The following is a 25,377-nucleotide window of genomic DNA, read 5'->3' as shown; positions in this document are numbered from 1 at the left end:
TTTTACCATACATCTAGTGTAGCCCTTCATGACAGCCATGGGTCAATGGCTGAAACAGCTGTCGGAATTGAGTGGAATCTAGAAAAACATAGCAATAATTTTCGCCTTTTCTATAAAAGGTTCTACCACTGAAGATGAAACGAGATACGGGACGTGTTGTCTTAAAAGAGTAGATGCAATTAAATGCATTTACATTCATCGGAAATTTACTGTGGCCAAACATATATATATCTATATATATATATACTATATATATATATATATATATATATATATATATATATATATATGTATCGAGCTACAATGTCCTTTAATATCTTATTCGCTCTACCTCGGAATTAATATATTTTCATATATGCTTAACCGAAGGGGAATTTTTTTTTTCACGATAATAGATTTGCCTGGTCCCGGGCGCGAACCCAAGAAGACATTCAAATCCAGGAACGTCAGTGAAGCTTTTACCTACCCGTTCCTGGATTTGAATGTCTTCTTGGGTTCGCGCCCGGGACCAGGCAAATCTATTATCGTGAAAAAATTCCCCTTCGGTTAAGCATATATGAAAATATATTAATTCCGAGGTAGAGCGAATTAGATATTCAAGGACATTGTAGCTCGATGTATGTATATGAATCACGGTAATGTGAAATGACTTATATATATATATATATATATATATATATATATATAATATATATATATATATATATATATATATATCACATATACATATAATATGTATATGATATGTATATGTATTATATATATATATATATATATATATATATATATATACATATACATATACATATACATATATATATGTATATATATATATATATGTGTGTGTGTGTGTGTGTGTATGTGTGTGTGTGTATGTATGTACTATATATGTACATATGTAGATAGATAGATAGATACATATATAAATATATAAAAAAACTCATGTACATATAGATAGACAGACAAAGTTGTGCATTAGAGAATAATTATTTCTATAAAAAGGTATAGTTATGAACTAGTACATCATTCTTTCTAATTCTAGGTAGCGACAGGACTATATCTATTTGAATACAATTAGAAGCGGCATTCCATTCGCACTCTACAGCTATTTTTCTTTTGTTTTTGTTGAGGTATTTGTTTTTGTTTCTGTCCTTGTGAAGTGGCCGTCGACAGTGTGCCTGCTCCTGTCTTTGTCGGTGTTTTGCGTCACTCTCAATGACACTTGTGATTCTGGTCAAGTTTCCCTCATCAGGGTGTTTGGTGGTGTCAACGACGCAAGACTCGGTTTTTTTTGTTTTTTTCCTTATGACTGATTATGCTGTCATAATCAATATCAGGGTCTGTATCGAAGGAGTGACATTTTATTGGAGTGACAAACGACGAAGTGACAAAGTAACCAAAAATTATGGCAATGATCAAATGATTATGATTTCATTTGAAAAACTAGAACCACTGAATTGTCAACATGAGGTTAAATACTGGCTGGACAGTTGTCATTCCTTCGAAATTTCTATCTGAGGTTTCACTCGTTGGTCATGTCACTCTTTGAACCGCTCCCTCAATGTAGTTATTCCAATAAGAGTGACTGGGAATCCGGTAATCAAATCCATAAAGGTAATTTCCGAATGTCAACATATGATCACAATGTTTGCAAAATCGTTAAGGGAGAAAATCAGGACATTACCGTGGACAGAAAGAACATTGTCTGGGCAAATGATATTCTCAGCTTTTAATCTGATATTAATCCAAGGAAATTTGAAGAACCTTGCCACGTGATCTCATGAATACTAAAATAAATGTTCATGTGTAATGACATGATTATATATGTTACAAGGTTTTACTCATATTCGAACATTTACACAAGAGTTTCAGTGCGGAGATTCGTGTATTGATAAATGCGCGCATTTAAAAGCTATGTTTCTTGCATATATGCATATACATGCTTGTATATATGTATATACTTATATATAATTTGCATATCTGCTGTAATAAACGTGGCTTATATATGCATGCATTTATAATTACATGAATGTCTAGTACTGATAATCTTGTGTAAAAGTTCGAATGTAAGTAAAACCCTGTACATACATACAAATGTATGTGTGTGTGTGTGTGTGTAAGTAAGCATTTGTGCATCTATGTCCGCTTCATTCTATAGATCTATTTTTTGTCTATTACCTGAGATGATCTGTCCGCGTAGGGATGCTGTCAAAGAACAATTAAAGTCAACAACAAACGTGAAGGGAGACAGGGATCTTTACAAAAAAATCTTTAAAAATAATGGGCATTTCATATATATAGGAGAGAGAGAGAGAGAGAGAGAGAGAGAGAGAGAGAGAGAGAGAGAGAGAGAGAGAGAGATATTAAAGCGTGTGGGAAAAATCAACTCTAAGAGAGAATTATTCACAGATTCTACCTAGCCAGCAAGAATTGGCGTTATTCTGAAAATCTTAAAAGCAACTCATTCTTATTTTCCTCTGGATAAAAAATATAAAAAAAGATAAAAAAAAAACCTATGTAGAGCGAAGGGGCTGTATGTTTGTGGAAAAGCTTAAAGGTCTGTAAAAAAAACAAAAGAAACACTTAAAATCAAAAGTAAAGATTTTTAACTTGAATCAAAATGAAAACTGCTGTAAACCAACATATATATATATATATATATATAATATATATATATATATATATATATATATATATATATATATATATATATATAATATATATATATATATATATATATATATATATATATATATATATAAAATTGTGGTAGGTAGAGACGATAACCAGAGACGAGCTGGAAATAAGTGGAAACGAAAAAGTTGTAAATCTTAATTATGAAAGCACAGCTTTATGCGGAATGATTTACAAGAATGAAAAAAGAAAAAAAAAAGAAAGGGATATCTCACTTGGTGGATTATCTGAGACTGAGAAAACAGACTGACGTCATTTTATGATCATTTGGATTTGAAGTCAGTAGAGTGTAACTTGTAAATTAACATTCTGAATTTTACAGACTTAAGGATTATTCTTGATTAGGTCAGTAACTGTGTATGGGTAAAACCGACTCTGCCCACTACACTTCGTACCTGTAACTGAACTGAGTGACGGGTAATAAACCTCTTCGTTTTTAAAGGACTGGATTAATCCCCAATATTCATAGCTATAAGTCTGACTTCATCCACTTTTTTTACAATTGTCTTTCTCTATGTATACCTTGAATTAATTGTCCGTTTTCTTTCTTAATATTAGTTAGACTGTGTTAATCTGGCTGTTACCTTCATTTTTTTAACGCGAGATTTAACCCAACTGACTGTCATTTTCTATGCAAAAGTAAGGCTGCAACCTCATCTGTTCTTGCTGTAGTTGAACTGAGCTTATTTGTTTGCTATGTTTCCTCTTACAAGTATGATTGAATTAATTTGTCCTCTGTTTCTTCCTATAAAGCAGAGACTAAGTTAGTTTATCTGTTATTTGCTTCCTTACAAGTGGGACTGAGTTAATTTAAGTACGACAGGGTTAGTCTGTCTGTTATTTTCTTTGCCATACTACTTGTCTGTTATTATGCTTCCTTCCGGTTAGAGTAAACACAACCACCTGTTATTTTTATTGCTCTCGGTATAAATAAGACTCCATTAACCTGTCTGCTATTCTCCCTTCATATAAGAAAAATTTCCAGGCATTTTCCTCGTTGTAGTTAAGGCTGGAGTTGATTTGTTTCTATCATCTTCATTGGTGAATTGATGACTGTCTCTCCAACGATAATTATTTGGACCAACGAGATAACTCGGCACTTTCCTAACTAAAACTAAGACAAAGCTGTTTCACCTGCGCTAGTCGTAACTATAACCAAATCATTAGAGATGAGTGGTAAGCTCATTGACTTAAAAGGTCGGTCATAGTGAATAAATGAAGGGAATTTGATGGTCAAATGAGTGTTCGTCATACTTCTGAACTCCGCTGCAGCCTGGCGCAATTAATGTACTTCGTCGAAACTAATGACGTCCATTGATGAGAGCGTTTAAGTCAAACAATCCACCGACTTTCATTCTAACGACAATGACTGCGTTCACTGATCAACAATTTTCCTGCTCATGACGGTGAAGTAATTCAATCACCGGGCTAAATAACCGCTCATTCGCCATGCACTTTGAAGGAATCACACTACGTTAACCGTAAGATTGGCTTTTTTTCCTCTCTCTCTCTCTCTCTCTCTCTCTCTCTCTCTCTCTCTCTCTCGTAAATGCCGAAATAAATAATTTCCTCTCGTCACTCTAAGACCATTTATTATAGATAAAGATTTTGTATTATCTCATGATTCTTGTTTCCCCTTTTAAAAGAAAGAGCCTCCAAAAGAAGTCATTTCCTAACCCACGTGAAAAGACTGCACTGCGCAGTTCATTTACCTTTATTTATACATAGCATCACGTTTTATATACTTCGTGATCAAGTTATTCATATATATATATAGTATATTCTTCTACGTAAAGGAGATGAAAATGAAGCCTAACAACGCTTTGAAAAAAATCGACAGGTAAATACCATTAGAACCTGAGACCAATGGAAGGATTTAAAATCCCGTGGCAGTGTATACACACACGGCCACGGGATTTTAAATCTCTCCATTGGGGACAGGTTCTAATCGTATTTATAGGTCGACAATTTTTAAAGCATTATTAGGCGTCATTTTCATCTTCTTTACGTAAAAGAATATTACTAAGAATACTATTTTTATATAATATATATATATATTATATATAATATATTATATATATATATATATATATATATTATATTATATATATAATATATATATATATATATATATATATATTGCATATACATAAGTATACATATGTATACACTGCCACGGGATTTTAAATCCCTCCATTAGTGACATATTCTAAGAGTATTTATAGTCGACAATTTTCAAAGCGTTATTAGGCTCATTTCTCATCTTCTCTTCGTAGAAGAAAGGACTTCCAAACTAAAATATTAACACCTACACTTCACTAAAAAAAAAAAAAAAAAAAAAAAAAAACCGCTTGTAATACTTCGTGTATAGCCAGTCCCCTAATCAATATTCAAAATCGGTGGCCACTTAATGGCTTCCAACATATGGAATGGTCGTCTCCTATATATCTATAGTTGCAAGCAACGTTACAAGATTAGGTAACAGACATCATTCCGTCCTAAAGTTATTAGCCAAAGTCCCAGGTGCACGTTTTCCAAAGCTGCTGGCTAACTGTCACTGACCTCTCTAGAATTGGCAGCACACGTAACTGAGTCATTGGTTCTTTCAGTTAAAACTATTTTCCCTAATCGATTCAAGGGCTACTTTTCTATCAGAAGCTAACTTAAACATTTGTTTCACGATGCCGAATCCAGTCACCTGATCAAGTAATAATCATTTGTAATCCTTTAGCCATTTTATATATTTTTTTCAATAGTTATCACACTATGCATCAGATTCTTGATTCTGTTTTTGTCAAAAAAGAGTAAAAGACCCAAATAAATACTCCAATGTACTTCACAGATTTCAGCTTTTTGTAAATTGAGTCTCCAGTCTATTAATAATTCTATTACATGAAATCTGTTCGGTTCTATAACTATTAGGTGTCGTTATAACTACCAGTCAATCTTATAGTCTTGAGCTTATATAACTGAGTCAGCACTCCACTGCATAATTATCAGCTTGAATAATTAGGGCAAAAGATGCTTTTATAATTACCAATATCAGTAAATGAGTCCCGGGTCCTTTGCAGAATTATTAGCTTGAATGTTTGAGAGTGAGCCACTAATTCTTTCTCAAGTTACCTGCTGAAGTATCTGAGTCACTCAATCCTTTCCTCAATACTAGTACAAGTAACTGAATCACCAACTCATTCATAAATTACCAGCAGAAGTAACCGAGTCAATAATTCATTGTATAGTTATCAGCTACAGCTGCCAAGTCGTTCATAATATAATTACTGTGGTTGCCAACTGAAGTAATCGAGTCACAAGATCGCTCTCTAGTTCAGCTCAGGTGATGCGGTTGACAGCCATAGTTACTGTAGTAGATTCACATCAACCGTGCATTTGACGTCTAGGCCAGTCCCTTACGACGCTATTGATTGGCTGTTGATAAGCCAATCACAGGGCTGGAAACTCTCAGTCTTTCGAGAGAGTTCACATAGGCAGGGTTTTATGTTCCACCTCTCCTGAGGGATACGACTTTTAGGAGAGATGGAACATACATCCTGCCAATGTGAACTCTCTCGAGAGACAGAGTTTCCAGCCCTCTGATTGGCTTATCAACAGCCAATCAGAAGCGTCGTAAGAGACTGGCCTAGACGTCAAATGCACGGTTGATGTGAATCTAGTATAGCCTTCATTATGTCTCCTGGCTCCATTCCAAAGACACAAGCTTCAGGAGTAGTCAACTGGGGCGAATGAGCCTCTCCAATCTTTTGTTTATGTGAAACTCGGTTTCTATATATATATATATATCTATATATATTAATATAATAATCTATATTTAAGTCTTATAATACATAATATATGTTTATATATATATTATATAATCTATTATATATATATACATTTTACGCTATATAGATATTATAGTATATACTTATAATATATACAGAGGTTGAATATAAACTTGCTCGAAAAGGGTTTAAAAAGTGATTCTTTTTTTTCTGATGAACTTGAAGAATTTATAACTTGATTAAAGATTACCATAATCAGTCAATAATTAGCTATCAATAAAATATCTGAAATGAAATAATGAACAGCTTCAAAGTTCTCTTAAATCCCATAAGTGGGCTCACAGAGACTGCATTTGGGCTTAGATAACTCCCAGAGACTGTTTCTTTATCAAAACAAAAGTCATAGTGGGAACTTCCTCGTTTCTTGTTTCAGGGAAATGAGTTGGATTGATTTTTAGCGTCAAAGTCTTGTTGCAACAAAAAGGAGAAGAACAGGAACCAAAAATATAATATTAAAGTTCGTTGTTGTCTGTGTTGTGGAAGAGTTATATCAAGGGTTTGAGGCCTTTAAGACACTTCGTACTCACATACTTAAGTGTATGGAAGAGAACAACTAAAATACTGAAAATACTGTACTGGAAAATAGGAATGCAGTAATGGTACGGTTTTATTAATATATAATGGGCAAAGGTTTGCATCGATGTGGTTTACAATGCTTAAAGGAGAACTAAAGCAATGAATAAAAGTGAGGGTAAATCTACGGCAAAGGAAAGTGAGAGAATTCTTGCTGCCTGGTTGTACATGGATATAAAACCTGCTGATGTGACAAACGATTCATATCTGGAATGATACATAAAGGGCTGAATACAGTCAAATGTCTAACACAAAGACAACATAAGTAGATACTGACCAACACTAAATGAGGCCATTGCCAGGTGACATGAATGAGTTACATATGCTTTTTCTAATACCCTTACCAAGGCAGAGCTTTCCTTACAGCTATAGCACACTATAGTATAGACATGACTTTGGAACAGACCTCTTGGCAGTGGGAAGAGACAGTTTGAAAGAATTCAAGAATAAATCTAGACAAAGTACAAAAAATGAGATCAAAGTTCCTACCTGAGTGACCTTGTCCCTGGAAGATTGCTGCAAGGAGGCTGGGATCTGAGGAAGCTGCCTCTTCTTTGGGGACCCGGTGGGAGTGGTTGTGGCACTTCTAGGGGGCATTCTTTGGGGCACCCCGTACCGCCTGGGGATTCAGAAAGCCACAATAGCAGTTGGAGGTTAAATGGACATTAAACCAGGTGTGGGGGTGGTGGGGGGGGGGGGCGTCACATAATGGACACGCTCAGATAAACTATAGCTGATGGGAAGGTCAGTGGTTAACAAGAAGAGAAGACTTTTAAAGAATAATATTGATTTGTTCTCAGGAAAGGAATAGTCGTCTCAGTCCAACACAGTTCATGAAAGTCCTCGTCTGTTAAAATGAAGTTTTCAGGTGTTCAATTGACTGAGGCTACACAGATGTTACTAGTTCTTGGCAAACACTTACTAGGTAGGGCATACTTATACAAAGAAGTCATTTTAGGACATGAATGAGAATCTCAATTCCATAGCAACAAATCTGAAAGAAATTCACTCGTAGCCTTATGAGGATTTCACTGACCTTAGATTCTCTGGTCTCGACTGAATTTGAGAGAATAAACAGATAAGAGCCTAAGGTACTGAAAGCCAGTGTCACTGTGCAAACGGGAACCAGTTCCAGTGAATCCTCTCTTGGGTTGCATATACTGCATCAGTTTCATTGGATCCAGTCTTAATGATTACAAGTAGGCAACATACACATGTACATGCTAAATTGATTTCAGTTATCAAAACAAGGATCTCCACAAAAGGCTAAAAGAGAAGACTAGGTGAAATACAATGTTATTCTGTTCAATTTGCAACTATGTCCACTCAGACACAAGTTTGAATAAGACAGGATGACCGTGGAGATTTAAAAGAAAACTTATATTATACAAACAGCTGGCAGTCCCGTGAAAGACAATGAAGAATTAGAACAAAACCTTCCTAGTAACAAATATTAGACTCGCTTTTATTTCCTCCCACCAACCAAGAAAGCATTTACTGTAAGAAAAAGCCCCCAGACACACCGACATCCAGTATGATTGACATGGTCATTTTAGGTGATAATTAATCACTTCTCCACGATTTCCCCAACAAATTTTTGCCACTGACCCAAACCCATGACCTCTATCACCACATTGATAATACTACATAAATGGTATCACTAACTTTGCCTGTCACCCTTGAAAGCTTAAGAAATAATGACTCGTGATCCTTTTCATAGTCCTCTGAAAGGATGTGGCCTTGGATTAATCTTACTCACTGAAACATTCAGCGCCTTCTATACACACAAACCTGAAACATCTTTTATTACAGTAGTAAAAACACCCAAAAAAACCAAGAGAGAGAGAGAGAGAGAGAGAGAGAGAGAGAGAGAGAGAGAGAGAGAGAGAGGCTGCATTTACCAGATGATGGACCCAGTCGACTTACTTCAAATAGTGAATATTAAAAAGACGATCTCTTTGTATGACTGCTCGGCAGAATAGAGTACAAGAAATGCAATGATGCCGGTGACACCACGGAGGGGGGGAAATAATAATAATAATAATAATCATAATCAAAATATTACTGATAAAAACACTGAAAATAATAATAATAATAATAATAATAATAATAATAATAATAATAATAATAATAACTAATAATAATAATAATAATAATAATAATAATAATAATAATAATAATAATAATTATACGAACAAGGAAAATAATGATCATAACAATAATGAATAGTCAAACTACAACATAAAATAATCAGACAGCGTTAATAAGAATAAGAGGAAGACGAAGGGAATAAGAACAGCAACATTGACGACATATACCAAACAATAACAAACACATCAGCAGAAATAGCAACAGAACCAACAACAACAGTAATAATATAATAATAATGATATCAATGATAACGAAGAAGTCAAAACAATAAGAATAAAGTAAAACTGGGAAGAAAGGCAGATCCTGCGTTGTAGGAGAAGGATCACACAGGGAGTCTCTGGAGAAGTGAGGAGGACGAAGGAAAAGAGTAAGGCTCAAGTGGTCCTTAGGATGTAGTGGTTTTCTTTTTCTCAGGATAAGGTTGGGGACGACAGAGGATATAATAATATATGTGTGTGAGTGTGTTTTTTAATTTCCATCATCACCAGGTGCTACAGTGAAATCATCAAGAGAACTCAGTGGGGGAGTGTTGTGGATTTGAGGGGGGGGGGGGGGGGAACCAGCAGCTGGTCTTGGAGGATGCATTGGGTTGCTCGATTTCTGATGCCAGTCAAAAGTGCTCTTACAGTAAGACAAAGATGAAAAATGTCATACTGCAGCTTCAAAAAATGATTGCGGATTGAATCTTTAAATTTCAACCAGACATGACAAAGAGGAACTGAACTACTAAATGGAAATATCATCTAGCCTTTACAGGAAATTGGGGGAGAATGAAGCCTAGTGAAGAGCTGTATGCAAAACACAATACCTACAAAATACAGTACTACTACTATGAAATAGCAGTTGGTGTTTACCTGCGGAAGATCATCTTTTAACTTTGACAACCTGTCAAGGGGGAGGAGGGTGTAGTGTGATGATTACCTTGCTTCAGGTGGGGAGAGGGATCGGCTAGCCGGCTCGGGCTGGCGACGCGGTGACTTGCTCCGTGATCTGGAGACATGGAGAGAAGGGGAGTCTGTTGGTGCCGCTGACTGGCTCCGGGTCCTGATGGCTGGAAGACTCAGGTCCGTGCCCCCTCTGTACCTCAGTTCCTCCCTTCCTCTCATGTCCTCCCGTCCTATGGCAGGCCTTCGACGACCGGGAGGGGAGCTGGCATCTCTCCTAGAGCGGCGGTCGAGGCCTCCTGATCCCAAGGCCATCTGGCGTTCCTCAGGAGGCGGGCTGCAACCCATTACTACATTACTACTTCTACATCTACCCTATCTACTACACATTACTACTACAAAGGACCAAGCATAGATTTTCTTCTGTAAGGTTTCTCTGATGAGGGCAGGGCTGCAAAAAGGGAAGAAGAGGAGGAGGTGGAGGTGGAGGAGAGGAGGAGGAGGAGGAGGAGGAGGAAAGGGAGGAATGGAAGGGAGGGATAAGGTGGTTATCGAAGGATTGAAGGATTGCAGGAAGGGTAACAGAAGGATCTCAAGGGCTCATTGGCTCATGTTCGAATCGACTCTTGTTAAACGTTATTGCCAAAGGGTTACACCAGATTCAGTCAATCAGTAATAAAGTCACATACCAGCCTCTCATGTAAACCTGCTCTATTTCGCTTTCCCAAAGCAAATACCAAGAACACCACATAAATCCCTGATGGAACAAACAGAGTCAGTCGCATTCATATCAGTGGACATGGAATGATATCTGTCTCTCAGCATGATTTAACCTTAGTTGTGGCCACTGCTAAACCTTTTCTGTCGTTGAGAGTGAACAAAATGGCACTTTGTTCCTACTAATGATCAATGAAAAATTTCAAAACACATTCTGAGTCTTCTACTTCCTTACTCATTACTATTGAGGTGAACACCTAAACACTTATGGGTTATTCTTGTGTCCTGATGAACCTTATCCCCAGATTGATCTCATTTACCAATGCTAATGAAGTGAATTTTAAAACCATAGGCCTTTTAGATACCCACCCAGTCCCCCAAAAAAGAAAACAAAAGCAAAAAACTGAAACAATAATGGAAGTCAAAATAATAGAAAAAATGAACCTGACAGCGGTGACAGATATTGACACAGTTGGGTGCTTTTAATAATAACACCGATGGACCATTTACAACATTGCCGAGCCGCAGCAGGTAGAAACATTCTCTGCCGGTCCCAGCTTCATAGTTTTTGGAACCCCGTTAACTGGCAAATGCACAAGTAATTCAAAGATTCATAATGTTTGGAACCTTATTAACAAGCAAATGCAAGGGTAATTCAAAGTTTAATAATGTTTGGAACATTATTAACTGGCAAATGCACGGATAATTCAAAGATTCATAATGTTTGGAAACCTATTAACTGGCAAATACACGTGTAATCAAAAGGTTCATAATGTTTAGAACCCCGTTAACTGACAAAGGCACAGGTAAATCAAAGATTCATAATGTTTAGAACCCTGTTATCTGGCAAATGCACGGGTAATTCAAAGATTCATAATGTTTAGAACCCCGTTATCTGGCAAATGCACGGGTAATTCAAAGATTCATAATGTTTAGAACCCTGTTATCCGGCAAATGCACGGGTAATTCAAAGATTCATAATGTTTAGAACCCTGTTATCTGGCAAATGCACGGGTAATTCAAAGATTCATAATGTTTAGAACCCCGTTATCTGGCAAATGCACGGGCAATTCAAAGATTCATAATGTTTAAAGACCCCGTTTATCGGCAATGGCAAATGGCCCTTGGGTTTTCAAAAGATTCCATAATGTTTGTAAGAACCCTAGTTATCTGGCAAATGCACGGGTAACAATTAATCAAATAATGTTTAGAACCCGGTTATCTGGCAAATGCACATTGTTTTAATTTCAAAAGAAATTCCATAATGTTAGAAACCCCATTTATCTGCAAAATGCCATGGGTATTCAAAGGATTCAATTAATGTTTAGACCCTGTTAAATCTGCAAATTTGCACGGGTAATTCAAGATTTCAAATGTTTAAGAAACCCCGTTATACTTGGCAAATGCACATGTAATTCCAAAGATTCATAATGCTTTGTAGAACCCCTGTTATCTGGAGCAAAATGCACGGGTTTATTTTCAAAGATTCAAAAATTGTTTGTTAGAACCCCGTTATCTGCAAAATGCACGGGTGATTCATAAAAGGATTATTAATGATTTCCGAACCCGTCTATCTTTCTGGCAAAATTGCACGGGATAATTCAAAGATTTCATAATGTTTAAAAAACCCGTTTATCTGGCAATATGCCACGGGAGATAATTCAAAGATTCATAATGTTTAAGAAACCTGTTATCCTGGCAAATGCACGGTTAATTCAAAGATTTCATAATGGTTTAAAAACCGTTTAATCTGGCAAATGCACGAGTAATTCAAAGATTCTCAATAATGATTTTAAAAATTAAATTAAATAAATTTTTTTTTAAAATAAATATAATCCCAAAAAACCAGTTTAATCCTGGCAATATAAAAAAAAATGCAATAACGAGGTAAGTTAGTAATGCGAAAGAATTCAAAGATTCATTAATGTTTGTTTAAAAGAAACCAGAAACCTCTTGTTTATCCTGGCAAATTATGCAACGGGCAAACGGTTTAATTTTGGCTCTTAAATTTTTTTTAATTCAAAGATTTCTTAATGTGTTTTGAACCCCGTCTTTATCTGGCAAAATTTGCCACGGGTTCAAATTACAAAGATTATAATGTTTAGAAATTAGAAAACCCCAGAACACCGTTTTTTTTTTTTTTTTTTCTTAACTTTTTGTTTTTTTTTTTTTTTTTTTTTCTTTATTTAAACTTGGCAAATGCACAGGGTTTAATCATGCCACAGGTTGGTTTTAAATTTGTTAATTCAAAGAATTCTTAGATTTCAATAATTAACAATGCACAGGGTTAATATGCAACAGGGTAATTTTCCAAAATGATTTCCCATAATGTTTTTTAAAATAAATAATTAAATTAAAAAAATTTAAAAAAAACCGTTCGGTTTTTTATTGTATTATCTTGAAAATTGCAACGGGTTAGTAATTTAAATTTTGCAAAGAAGAAGATTCAATTTAATGTTTATGGAAAAGGAAATAGAAAGAAAGAACAAACCGTTTTTTTTTCGTTTTTCTTTCTTATTATGGCAATGATTTTAAAAAAAAAATGCTTACCCCTAAACCGGGTTATAATTCAAAAAGTTTTATTGGCAAAAAAAAATGCCAAACTGGGTTAATGTCAAACAAGATTCCAAATAATGTTTTAGAATAGAAGCCCACTTTATCCTGTGGCAAACATGCACACATATTTTTCAAACAAATGGCACATGTAATTCAAAGATTTCATAATGTTTAGAAACCCCGTTGAATCTGGCAAATTGCAACGGGGTTAAATTCAAAAGATTCCAAAAAGAGTTTTAAGAAACCCCGTCTTTTTTAGAATTTTAAAAAAAAAAAAAAAAAAGAAACCCCGTTTATCTGGCAAAATGGCAACGGGGTTTGTGTGTATTGTGAAAAACAAATTGCAAACATTCGGGGGTTGATTCCAAAGATTAATAATGTTTAGAACCCGTTATCCTCTGGCCAAAAATTTGCACAAACGGGTGGTAAGGTGAATTCCAAAGATTCATAAGGTTTTTTTTTTATTAAATAAAAACCCGTTTGAAATCTGGCAAAAGGCAGGGAGGAGTAAAAGTTTAATTCAAAGAATTCTAAGTTTAAGAAACATGTTTTATATGGCAAAATGCCCACGGCGTTAAGTTTAAACGGGTTTGGTCAAAAGATGCATTAATGGTTTTTTGAACCACGTTTCCGTTAAAAATTCTGCAAATGCTCCGGAATGGGTTTAATTCTAATTAAAAGATTCCATAATGCTTTAGAAACCCGTTGTATAAACTGGCAAAAAATTGCAACGGGGTAACTTCAAACAAGATTCATAAATGTTTGTTTCCAAAACCCGTTATTGGCTAAATGCAAAATGCTGGTTGTAAGGTTAGGGGTTAATTTAATTTCCCCAAAGATTCAAAAGGTTTTAGAATTAAAGAATTTTAGGAAAACCGTTTCTGTTCAATACATGGCTACGGGGTGTGTTTTTGGTAAAGTAAGAATGGTTCTATGGTTAGGTCTCGGGTTTTTTAATTAATTCAAAGATTGCATACTGTTTAGAACCCCATGATCTGGCAAATGCACGGGTAGTTTCAGAGATTCATAATGTTTAGAAACCCATTAACTGGCAAATGCACGGGTAATTCAAAGATTCATAATGTTTAGAAACCCGTTATCTGGCAAATGCACGGGTAATTCAGAAATTCATAATGTTTAGAACCCCGTTATCTGGGAAATGCACGTGTAATTCAAAGATTCATAATGTTTAGAACCCCGTGATCTGGCAAATGCACGGGTAGTTCAGAGATTCATAATGTTTAGAACCCCATTAACTGGCAAATGCACGGGTAATTCAAAGATTCATAATGTTTAGAAACCCGTTATCTGGCAAATGCACGGATAATTCAGAGATTCATAATGTTTAGAACCCCGTTATCTGGCAAATGCACGGGTAATTCAGAGATTCATAATGCTTAAAACCCCGTTATCTGGCAAATGCACGGGTAATTCAGAGATTCATAATGTTTAGAACCCCGTTATCTGGCAAATGCACGGGTAATTCAAAGATTCATAATGTTTAGAACCCCGTTATCTGGCAAATGCACGGGTAATTCAAAGATTCATAATGTTTAGAACCCCGTTAACAGGCAAATGCACGGGTAATTAAAATATTAATAATGTTTAGAACCCCGTTAACTGGCAAATGCATGGGTAATTCAAAGATTCAAAATGTTTAGAACCCCATTAACTGGCAAATGCACGTGTAATTCAAAGATTCATAATATTTAGAACCCCGTTAACTGGCATGCACAGGTAATTCAAAGATTCATAATGTTTAGAACCCCATTAACTGGCAAATGCACGGATAATTCAAATATTCATAATATTTAGAACCCCGTTAACTGGCACATGCACGGATAATTCAAAGATTCATAATGTTTAGAACCCTGTTAACTGACAAATGCACATGTAATTTAAAGATTCATAATGTTTAGAACCCTGTTAACTGGCAAATGCACGGGTAATTCAAAGATTCATAATGTTTAGAACCCCGTTAACTGGCAAATGCACGGGTAATTCAAATATTCATAATGTTTAGAACCCCGTTAACTGACAAATGCTCGGCTAATTCAAAGATTCATAATGTTTAGAACCCCGTTAACTGGCAAATGCACGGCTAATTCAAAGATTCATAATGTTTAGAACCCCGTTAACTGACAAATGCACGGCTAATTCAAAGATTCAAAATGTTTAGAACCCCGTTAACTGGCAAATGCACGGGTAATTCAAAGATTCATAATGTTTAGAACCCTGTTATCTGGCAAATGCACGGCTAATTCAAAGATTCATAATGTTTAGAACCCCGTTAACTGGCAAATGCACGGGTAATTAAAATATTCATAATGTTTAGAACCCCGTTAACTGGCAAATGCACGGCTAATTCAAATATTCATAATGTTTAGAACCCGGTTAACTGGCAAATGCACGGCTAATTCAAAGATTCATAATGTTTAAAACGCCGTTGTCTGGCAAATGCACGGCTAATTCAAAGATTCATAATGTTTAGAACCCGTTATATGGCAAATGCACGGGTAATTCAAAGATTCATAATGTTTAGAACCCTATTAACTGGCAAATGCACGGGTAATTCAACGATTCATAATGTTTACAACCCCGTTAACTGGCAAATGCACCACCCCGGGTTAATCAAGAGAATTCAAATAATGTTTACAACCCCGTTAACTGGCAAATGACGAATTCAAAGATTCATAATAGAACCCCGAAATGAAACACGGGTGGACTGTTTAACAAATGCCGGGTAATTCAAATATTCATAATGGTTTACAACCCGTTAAACCCTGGCCAAATTGCAAACAATCGGTATTCAAACGATTCCATAATGTTTAGAACCCCGTTTAACTGGCAAATGCACGGGTAAATTCCAAAGGATTCATAATGTTTAAGAACCCCCCCGTAAACCCCTGAGCAATTGCAAACGGGTAATTCAGGGAAGATTCATATGTTTGGAAATCACTATTAATTGCGAATGCCAACGGTGTATAATTCAAAGATTCTCATAATGGTTTAAGAACCCCGGTTAACTGGGGCAAATTCACGGGTAAATGTCAAAGATTCATAATGTTTAGAACCCCGTTAACTGGCAAATGCACGGGTAATTCAGAGATTCATAATGTTTGGATCCCTATTAATTGGCAAATGCACGGGTAATTCAAAGATTCATAATGTTTAGAACCCCATTAACTGGCAAATGCACAAGTAATTCAAAGATTCATAATGTTTAGAACCCCGTTAACGGGCAAATGCACAAGTAATTCAAAGATTCATAATGTTTAGAACCCCATTAACTGGCAAATGCACAAGTAATTCAAAGATTCATAATGTTTAGAACCCCATTAACTGGCAAATGCACAAGTAATTCAAAGATTCATAATGTTTAGAACACCGTTAACTGGCAAATGCACGTGTAATTCAAAGATTTATAATGTTTAGAACCACGTTAACTGGCAAATGCACACGTAATTCAAAGATTCATAATGTTTAGAACCCCAATAACTGGCAAATGCACATGTAATTCAAAGATTCATAATGTTTAGAACCACGTTAACTAGCAAATGCACGGGTAATTCAAAGATTCATAATGTTTAGAACACCGTTAACTGGCAAATGTACGTGTAATTCAAAGATTGATAATGTTTAGAACCCCGTTAACTGGCAAATGCACGGGTAATTCAAAGATTCATAATGAATAGAACCCCGTTATCTGGCAAATGCACATGTAATTCAAAGGTTTAAAATGTTTGGAACCCCGTTATCTGGCAAATGCACGGGCAATTCAAAGATTCATAATGTTTGGAACCCTATTAACTGGCAAATGCACGGGTAATTCAAAGGTTCAAAATGTTTGGACCCCGTATTCGGTCAAAATGCACGGGTAATTCAAAGATTCATAATGTTTGGAACCCTATTAACTGGCAAATGCACGGGTAATTCAAAGGTTCAAAATGTTTGGAACCCCGTTATCTGGCAAATGCACGGGCAATTCAAAGATTCATAATGTTTGGAACCCTATTAACTGGCAAATGCACGGGTAATTCAAAGGTTCATAATGATTGGAACCCTATTAACTGGCAAATGCACGGGTAATTCAAAGATTCATAATGTTTAGAAACCCGTTATCCGGCAAATGCACGGGTAATTCAAAGATTCGTAATGTTTAGAAACCCGTTATCTGGCAAATGCACGGGTAATTCAAAGATTCATAATGTTTGGAACCCTATTAACTGGCAAATGCACGGGTAATTCAAAGATTCATAATGTTTGGAACCCTATTAACTGGCAAATGCACGGGTAATTCAAAGGTTCAAAATGTTTAAAACCCTCTTATATGGCAAATGCACGGGTAATTCAAAGATTCATAATGTTTAGAACCCCGTTATCTGGCAAATGCACGGGTAATTCAAAGATTCATAATGTTTGTAACCCTATTAACTGGCAAATGCACGTAATTCAAAGATTTATAATGTTTGGAACCCTATTAATTGGCAAATGCACGGGTAATTCAAAGGTTCAAAATGTTTGGAACCCTATTAACTGGCAAATGCACGGGTAATTCAAAGATTCATAATGTTTGTAACCCTATCAGCTGGCAAATACACGGGTAATTCAAAGATTCATAATGTTTGTAACCCTATTAACTGGCAAATGCACGGGTAATTCAAAGATTCATAATGTTTTTAACCCTATTAACTGGCAAATGCACGGGTAATTCAAAGATTAATAATGTTTAGATTCATAATGTTTGTAACCCTATTAATTGGCAAATGCACGGGGTAATTCAAAAATTCATAATGTTTGTAACCCTATTAACTGGCAAATGCACGGGTAATTCAAAGGTTCAAAATGTTTGGAACCCTATTAACTGGCAAATGCACGGGTAATTCAAAGATTCATAATGTTTGGAACCCTATTAACTGGCAAATGCACGGGTAATTCAAAGATTCATAATGTTTGTAACCCTATTAACTAGCAAATGCACGGGTAATTCAAAGGTTCAAAATGTTTGTAACCCTATTAACTGGCAAATGCACGGGTAATTCAAAGATTCATAATGTTTGTAACCCTATTAACTTGCAAATGCACGGGTAATTCAAAGATTCATAATGTTTGTAACCCTATTAACTGGCAAATGCACGGGTAATTCAAAGATTCATAATGTTTAGAACCCTTGACTGGCAAATGCACGGGTAATTCAGAGATACATAATGTTTAGAACCCCATTGACTGGCAAATGCACGGGTAATTCAAAGATTCATAATGTTTAGAACCCCGTTAACTGACAAATGCACGGCTAATTCAAGGATTCATAATGTTTCGAACCCCGTTGACTGGCAAATGCACGGGTAATTCAAAGATTCATAATGTTTAGAACCCTATTAACTGGCAAATGCACGGGTAATTCAAAGATTCATAATTTTTAGAACCCTTGACTGGCAAATGCACGGGTAATTCAGAGATACATAATGTTTAGAACCCCATTGACTGGCAAATGCACGGGTAATTCAAATATTCATAATGTTTAGAACCCCGTTAACTGACAAATGCACGGCTAATTCAAAGATTCATAATTTTTAGAATCCCGTTGACTGGCAAATGCACGGGTAATTCAAAGATTCATAATGTTTAGAACCCTATTAACTGGCAAATGCACGGGTAATTCAAAGATTCATAATGTTTAGAACCCCGTTGACTGGCAAATGCACGGGTAATTCAAAGATTCATAATGTTTAGAACCCTATTAACTGGCAAATGCACGGGTAATTCAAAGATTCATAATGTTTAGAACCCTGTTGACTGGCAAATGCACGGGTAATTCAAAGATTAATAATGTTTAAAACCCCGTTGTCTGGCAAATGCACGGGTAATTCAAAGATTCATAATGTTTAGAACCCCGTTATCTGGCAAATGTACGGGTAATTCAAAGATTCATAATGTTTGTAACCTTATTAACTGGCAAATGCATGGGTAATTCAAAGGTTCAAAATGTTTGGAACCCTATTAACTGGCAAATGCACGGGTAATTCAAAGATTCATAATGTTTGTAACCCTATTAACTGGCAAATGCACGGGTAATTCAAAGATTCATAATGTTTGTAACCCTATTAACTGTCAAATGCACGGGTAATTCAACGATTCATAATGTTTAGAACCCGTTGACTGGTAAATGCACGGGTAATTCAAAGATTCATAATGTTTAGAACCCCGTTGACTGGCAAATGCACGGGTAATTCAAAGATTCATAATGTTTAGAACCCCGTTGACTGGCAAATGCACGGGTAATTCAAAGTTTCATAATGTTTAGAACCCCGTTGACTGGCAAATGCACGGGTAATTCAACGATTCATAATGTTTAGAACCCCGTTGACTGGTAAATGCACGGGTAATTCAAAGATTCATAATGTTTAGAACCCCGTTGACTGGCAAATGCACGGGTATTTCAAAGATTCATAATGTTTAGAACCCCGTTATCTGGCAAATGCACGGGTAATTCAAAGATTCATACTGTTTAGAACCCAGTTAACTGGCAAATGCACGTGTAATTCAAAGATTCATAATGTTTAGAACCCCGTTAACTGGCTAATACACGGGTAATTCATAGATTCATAATGTTTAGAACCCCTTTAACTGGCAAATGCCTGGATAATTCAAAGATTCATAATGTTTAGAACCCTGTTAACTGGCAAATGCACGGGTAATTCAAAGATTTATAATGTTTAGAGTTCCGTTAACTGTCAAATGCACGGGTAATTCAAAGATTCATAATGTTTAGAACCCCTTTAACTGGCAAATGCACGGGTAATTCAAAGATTCATAATGTTTAGAACCCTGTTAACTGGCAAATGCACGGGTAATTCAAAGATTCATTATGTTTAGAGCACCGTTAACTGGCAAATGCACGTGTAATTCAAAGATTCATACTGTTTAGAACCCCGTTAACTGGCAAATGCATGGGTAATTGAAAGATTCATAATGTTTAGAACCCCGTTAACTGGCAAATGCAGAAGTAATTCAAAACATTTAAAAATGTTGCTGATAACTGAACTTACAGGGTTGTGGTACGACTGATGTCCTGAAGGAATTTTTGATTGCTCGTACTTCTCCATCCCCGTCATAATTCTTCACAATTCTTGTCACACCTAGGCAAACGATTTAACTGTCGTTTTCTTACAGATTTATTTGCCTGAAGGATAAATTTCATCCAAAGAAATACGTTTCACTAATTTTTTTTTAATGAAGATATAACGAAATGAAATAGTGGTTCAACTGGGTTGTTTTGTTTTTATTGAGAGAAATATCTCAAGTTTGTGGAAAAGTGAGGTCAAAGTGGTTGTAAATTTGATTTGCAAAGAGGAGGGTTGGAAGCATCAATTAACAGTCGTCAATCACGACTAACTGCTAACTATTAGTCAGGGCAGAGATACAGGTTATAAGGCGCACTGATACCCACTTCAAAATCTCAAGCATCATCACTATGAAGACTGAATTCCTACTCGCAAGTGATTCATCTCGGCATCTGCAGTTGCGACACAGATAAGAAGGGCACTTCTCTCAGAGACGGAACTCAAAAGGTTTCGGCTGCCCAGTTCAATTCAGATCTCCCCTGAAAGTGTCAGACAAAGACTGTCGGAGATGACGCAGTTTCAGAGAGGGACTAAGAATGAGCAGAAAAGAACTGAGAGAGGGTAGAATCATCCCCATACATGCTTGTATGAGGATGGGATCAAAGAGCTGGTGGAAGCGATCAGATTTAGGGGTGAACAGATATCCCCCTTGGGCATCGACAGCAACAAAAAGTTCAGAGAACAGACATGCAGACGACAGTGTAAAAACCATGCTATGGTTGGACTGTCGTAAGCCATGGAAATATGAAGACCAGTGGCAAATGGTTCCTCAAGTCCTACCCCTAAATAAACAGATCTACGATAGATGATCATTGGTTGATTATTATCATGCAGAATTTATAATCTTAAGATCCATGAAAATTGTCAGGTATTAGACTTTTAAGAAAACGTTAATTAAACAAAACCTTGGAAGCTTCAGCTAGTGCCGAATTCAGAGAGAAAATAAGAGTCAATAAGTAGCTGAATTGGATGGAGATTTGAGTAATAGACCTACACAGGACCGGTAGGATGACCCATGGATAATAAATTGGAGGAAACCCGGAGCTGCAGGAAGAAATCAAACGCGCATCAAGTGAAAAGGCAGGAGAGTCAGGTGTAAGGGAGTCTCGGGAAAAGTTTATGTGACCAAGGCCTTCAGTTTAGCTCACAACCACATACCTCAAAACTTTGATAACATCCCCCCCCCCCCCCCCCACACACACACACACACACAGAAAATAGAGTACAATCTCGTGCTATTATCGCTCAAGATAACCACAGCGGGACTCCAACTGAGGGCCAAATGTCAGAGGGGAAGTGATGTCTATTCTCCCATACACGGAACGGACAGCTGCAGGTACTATCTTGGTAGCCTGGCTTGATGCAAGATTAAGTTCTTTACGAAGCAAGGAAGAACTCACTCCAACGAGAGAGAGAGAGAGAGAGAGAGAGAGAGAGAGAGAGAGAGAGAGAGAGAGAGAGATGATGGCGATAGCTTGCTGTTCTGTCTCAGCTGAAACTTTGCAGGTGTGTGCTTAAATAAGAGAAAAAATAGACACAGCAGGCGCTAAATCGTAGTTAATTGCGCAGACAAGTTTATAATCAGAAGCCTATAATAACCTGGTAACTATATTGTGACGTAAAATGCTCTATTCAAATCCAGTGAAAACTGTGAAAACTATGAAAACCTCTGCAAGGCTCACAACATCATCTGAAGATATAGGCCACTGAATTTAGGCTTGGCTAAAATCTTGAAAAAGACGGTATCAGGTTGAAAAACTGGAGAGACGAATACAGCAAGCAGCAGGACCTAGCTCCTCAGCAGATGAGATCTAGGAGGAAGCAGAGAAGCTTAGGAAAACCTCGCTTGTGTACCTATTCGTTTTGTTCTACTTTCCTTTGCAAAGTTTCCTAATCATATTAGGCTAGAAGTTGGAATAGAAAAAATATCTGGGCCATTTCACACTGTACACAAATAAAACGGAGTTTTTAATAGTTCTTAGCAGCGCTAAATATTTGCACTATAAGAAAACAAAACCCTCTTTTTTTATCCTAAATTCAGGCCTTGCTCGTTTCTTTCAGCAATGCCACTCAATTACGTGTTAAAGAGTTTCTGGCGCAACACTGAGGATCAGAACGGGTTTCAACAGAAACTGAAGAGGAAGAGACTTTGTCTGGAGGCAAAGACCATTCCATCCCAGGCCTCTTGTTAGTGGATACACACCTGGGAGCAAGAACTACTATAGCAGATTCACATCACCCGTGCATCTGATGTCTAAGCCAGTCTCTTTCGACGCTCCTGATTGGCTGTCGATAAGCCAATCACAGGGCTGGAAACTCTCAGTCTCTCGAGACAGTTCACACAGTCAGGATGTATGTTCCGCCTCTCCTGAGGGATACGCTTTTCAAAAGTATCCCTCATAAGAGGTGAAACATACATCCTGCCTATGTGAACTCTCTCGAGAGACTGAGAGTTTCCAGCCCTGTGATTGGCTTATCAACACCCAACCAGGAGCGTCGTAAGGGACTGTCCTAGACATCAGATGCACGGTTGATGCGAATGTACTATGAGAGGCGTGTCTGCTTTCATATCCGTAGAGGCAGGATCATCCTGAAGGATCGATCGCCAGCACCAAAATATACGACACTGACTGGAGGAGACAGACACCTTATGGCAGTTTTTTCAGTGAAGTGGAGTTTCCCCAAGAATAGACTATGGGTGAGAGTATAAAGGATGACTGGGAATAATTGTTAAAAAATGAATGTATATACGAGGTAAACCTGGAACTCAGCGACTTCCTGCATGGATGTTTCTGTGAGACCCTCCCTACACTGAAGTGTTCCGAAGATTGTTAAGTACATATAACAATAGGACAAGAAAAGGTAATACTTTTGCCCACCCTGTGAAAGGAGAACGTCTCCAACGAAGAAGATTTCACTTGCATTTCATCATATATATATTTATATATATATAATTATATATATATATATATATATATGTCAATATATATACATATACATATGCATATACATATACATATACATATATATTATATATATATATATATATATATTATATATATATATATATATGAAACTTGTAGATGATCAGTCATCATATATATGTATGTAAATACCTCCATACCCTAGATATATATATATATATATATATATATGGTATATATATATATCTATATTATATATATATATATTATATATATATATATAATAGATAGATATATGTATATATATATATATCGCTCTCTATATATGTATTCTCTCTCTAGATATATATATATAATATATATATACATATATATATACTACATATACATATCCATACATATATATATATACATATGATTTGAAACTTGTAGATATTTGTACCTAAGTCTCTGTACATAATCCCGAGGCAGTTTCTACACAGCATGAAATACAAAAAAACACTTTAGTAAAATAAAATAAAAAATCTCTTTCCCGAGTCGAACCAGGATAGAATAAAATAACAATAAAATGAAATAATCGTCCTAATCATAAAAAAATAATATTAACTGGACAGAATTCTTCACTCTATCGACTTTTCTATTTTTCAAGGCATTAGACCTAGCCAATTTTTTGTAAAAAAAATAAAGTTGACAAAAAGCAAAGTTCACAAAGTTAACAAGTTTACAAATCATAATAAGAAAGGACGATTGCAAATAAGCGAAAACTTAAGAAAAACAGAAGTGGGACATGAGAGTAGAAAATAAGGAATGAAATTTGAAAGAGACGGGAAAAGAAAATAAAATGTAAAAGAAAAAATGAAAAGGTAAGTAAAAAATTGGTAACAATGAAAAAAAAAATAACGAGACAGTAGGAAAAATACATATGATTTTCCAGAGAAGAAAAAGAATAAAAATGGAATAGCGAAAATTAAATAAGGAAAGAAAAGAGAACAGAGAAATGAAAAATAAAATCAAACATAAAAACAGAAAAGAGTAAGAGAATTAAAAATTGAAATCTAACTCAAAATAAGAGATGAGAAAGAAAATAGAAAGAATAAAGAAAAGTGATGTGATAAAAAGGAGATGGATAACGAAAAAATAACGGAAAACATAACAAAAGAAGGCTACCAATTCAAACGAGATGCCCAGAAAACAAACAAACACATTGAGGGACGAGAAGACAGAGTAACTAATAAAAGAAATATACCACATAAAATAAATGTGACTCTGAATAAAAAAAAGGCCAAGATTAAACATAAGAGAGAAAGAAGGAAAGAAACGAACATTCTCGATCATTTGCTTTTGATGACGTCACGCTTAACTATTACCCATCCCGTGACGTCATACTTTCCGCCTCCACACCTCGATGACGTCATACTTCATAGCCATTGAGCTATAGCTAAACGATTTGCTGCATCAGGAAAACGGGATCTCCTTTCCTACATGATTTCATGCAATAATAAAGAAAAAAAATGATAAAAAAAAAAAAAAGCTTTCCATATACTTAACGGACGAAGGATCTCAGATAATCCATGTCCGTTCTTCCATTCATAAAATTTGGGTGTCCCCACCCGCGGACGATTATACCAACGCCCAGAACTACCCCCTCCCGGACGTACGTCGAATTTGCCACTTTGCCCCAGATCATAATTGCCTTTTGAGGTCAGAGTGCTCAAGGAGATCCTCTAAACGCCACAGAGCCCCTGGGTACTCTCTCATTCAAAGAAGTCCCCGAATGTCCTTTCATTAATATCAAAGGGTTTTGGGACACCTTCTGATGTCAGAGTCCTTTGCAATACCCTCGGCTGTCAGAGGGTTTCGAGAAGCCTTTTGGTACCAGAGGGTTGTGGGATGCCCTCTCATAACGAGAGTTTTT

General features: G+C 36.1%; 1 protein-coding gene across 1 annotated transcript in view; it reads right to left on the bottom strand.

The window, feature by feature from the left end:
- The window catches only part of LOC135200115 (regulating synaptic membrane exocytosis protein 2-like), a 259,188-nt gene that overhangs the window by 55,619 nt on the left and 178,192 nt on the right, over positions 1-25,377 (bottom strand). Inside the window, 3 exon segments of the mRNA XM_064228455.1 lie at positions 2,179-2,205; positions 7,596-7,725; positions 10,179-10,478. Coding sequence (XP_064084525.1) covers positions 2,179-2,205; positions 7,596-7,725; positions 10,179-10,478 — 457 coding nt within the window.

The sequence above is a fragment of the Macrobrachium nipponense genome, chromosome 26 (assembly GCF_015104395.2).
Source record: "Macrobrachium nipponense isolate FS-2020 chromosome 26, ASM1510439v2, whole genome shotgun sequence".
NCBI classification, from domain to species: domain Eukaryota; kingdom Metazoa; phylum Arthropoda; class Malacostraca; order Decapoda; family Palaemonidae; genus Macrobrachium; species Macrobrachium nipponense.
The sequence above is the reverse complement of the archived record's forward strand: the minus strand, read 5'-3'. Positions and strand labels throughout refer to the sequence as shown.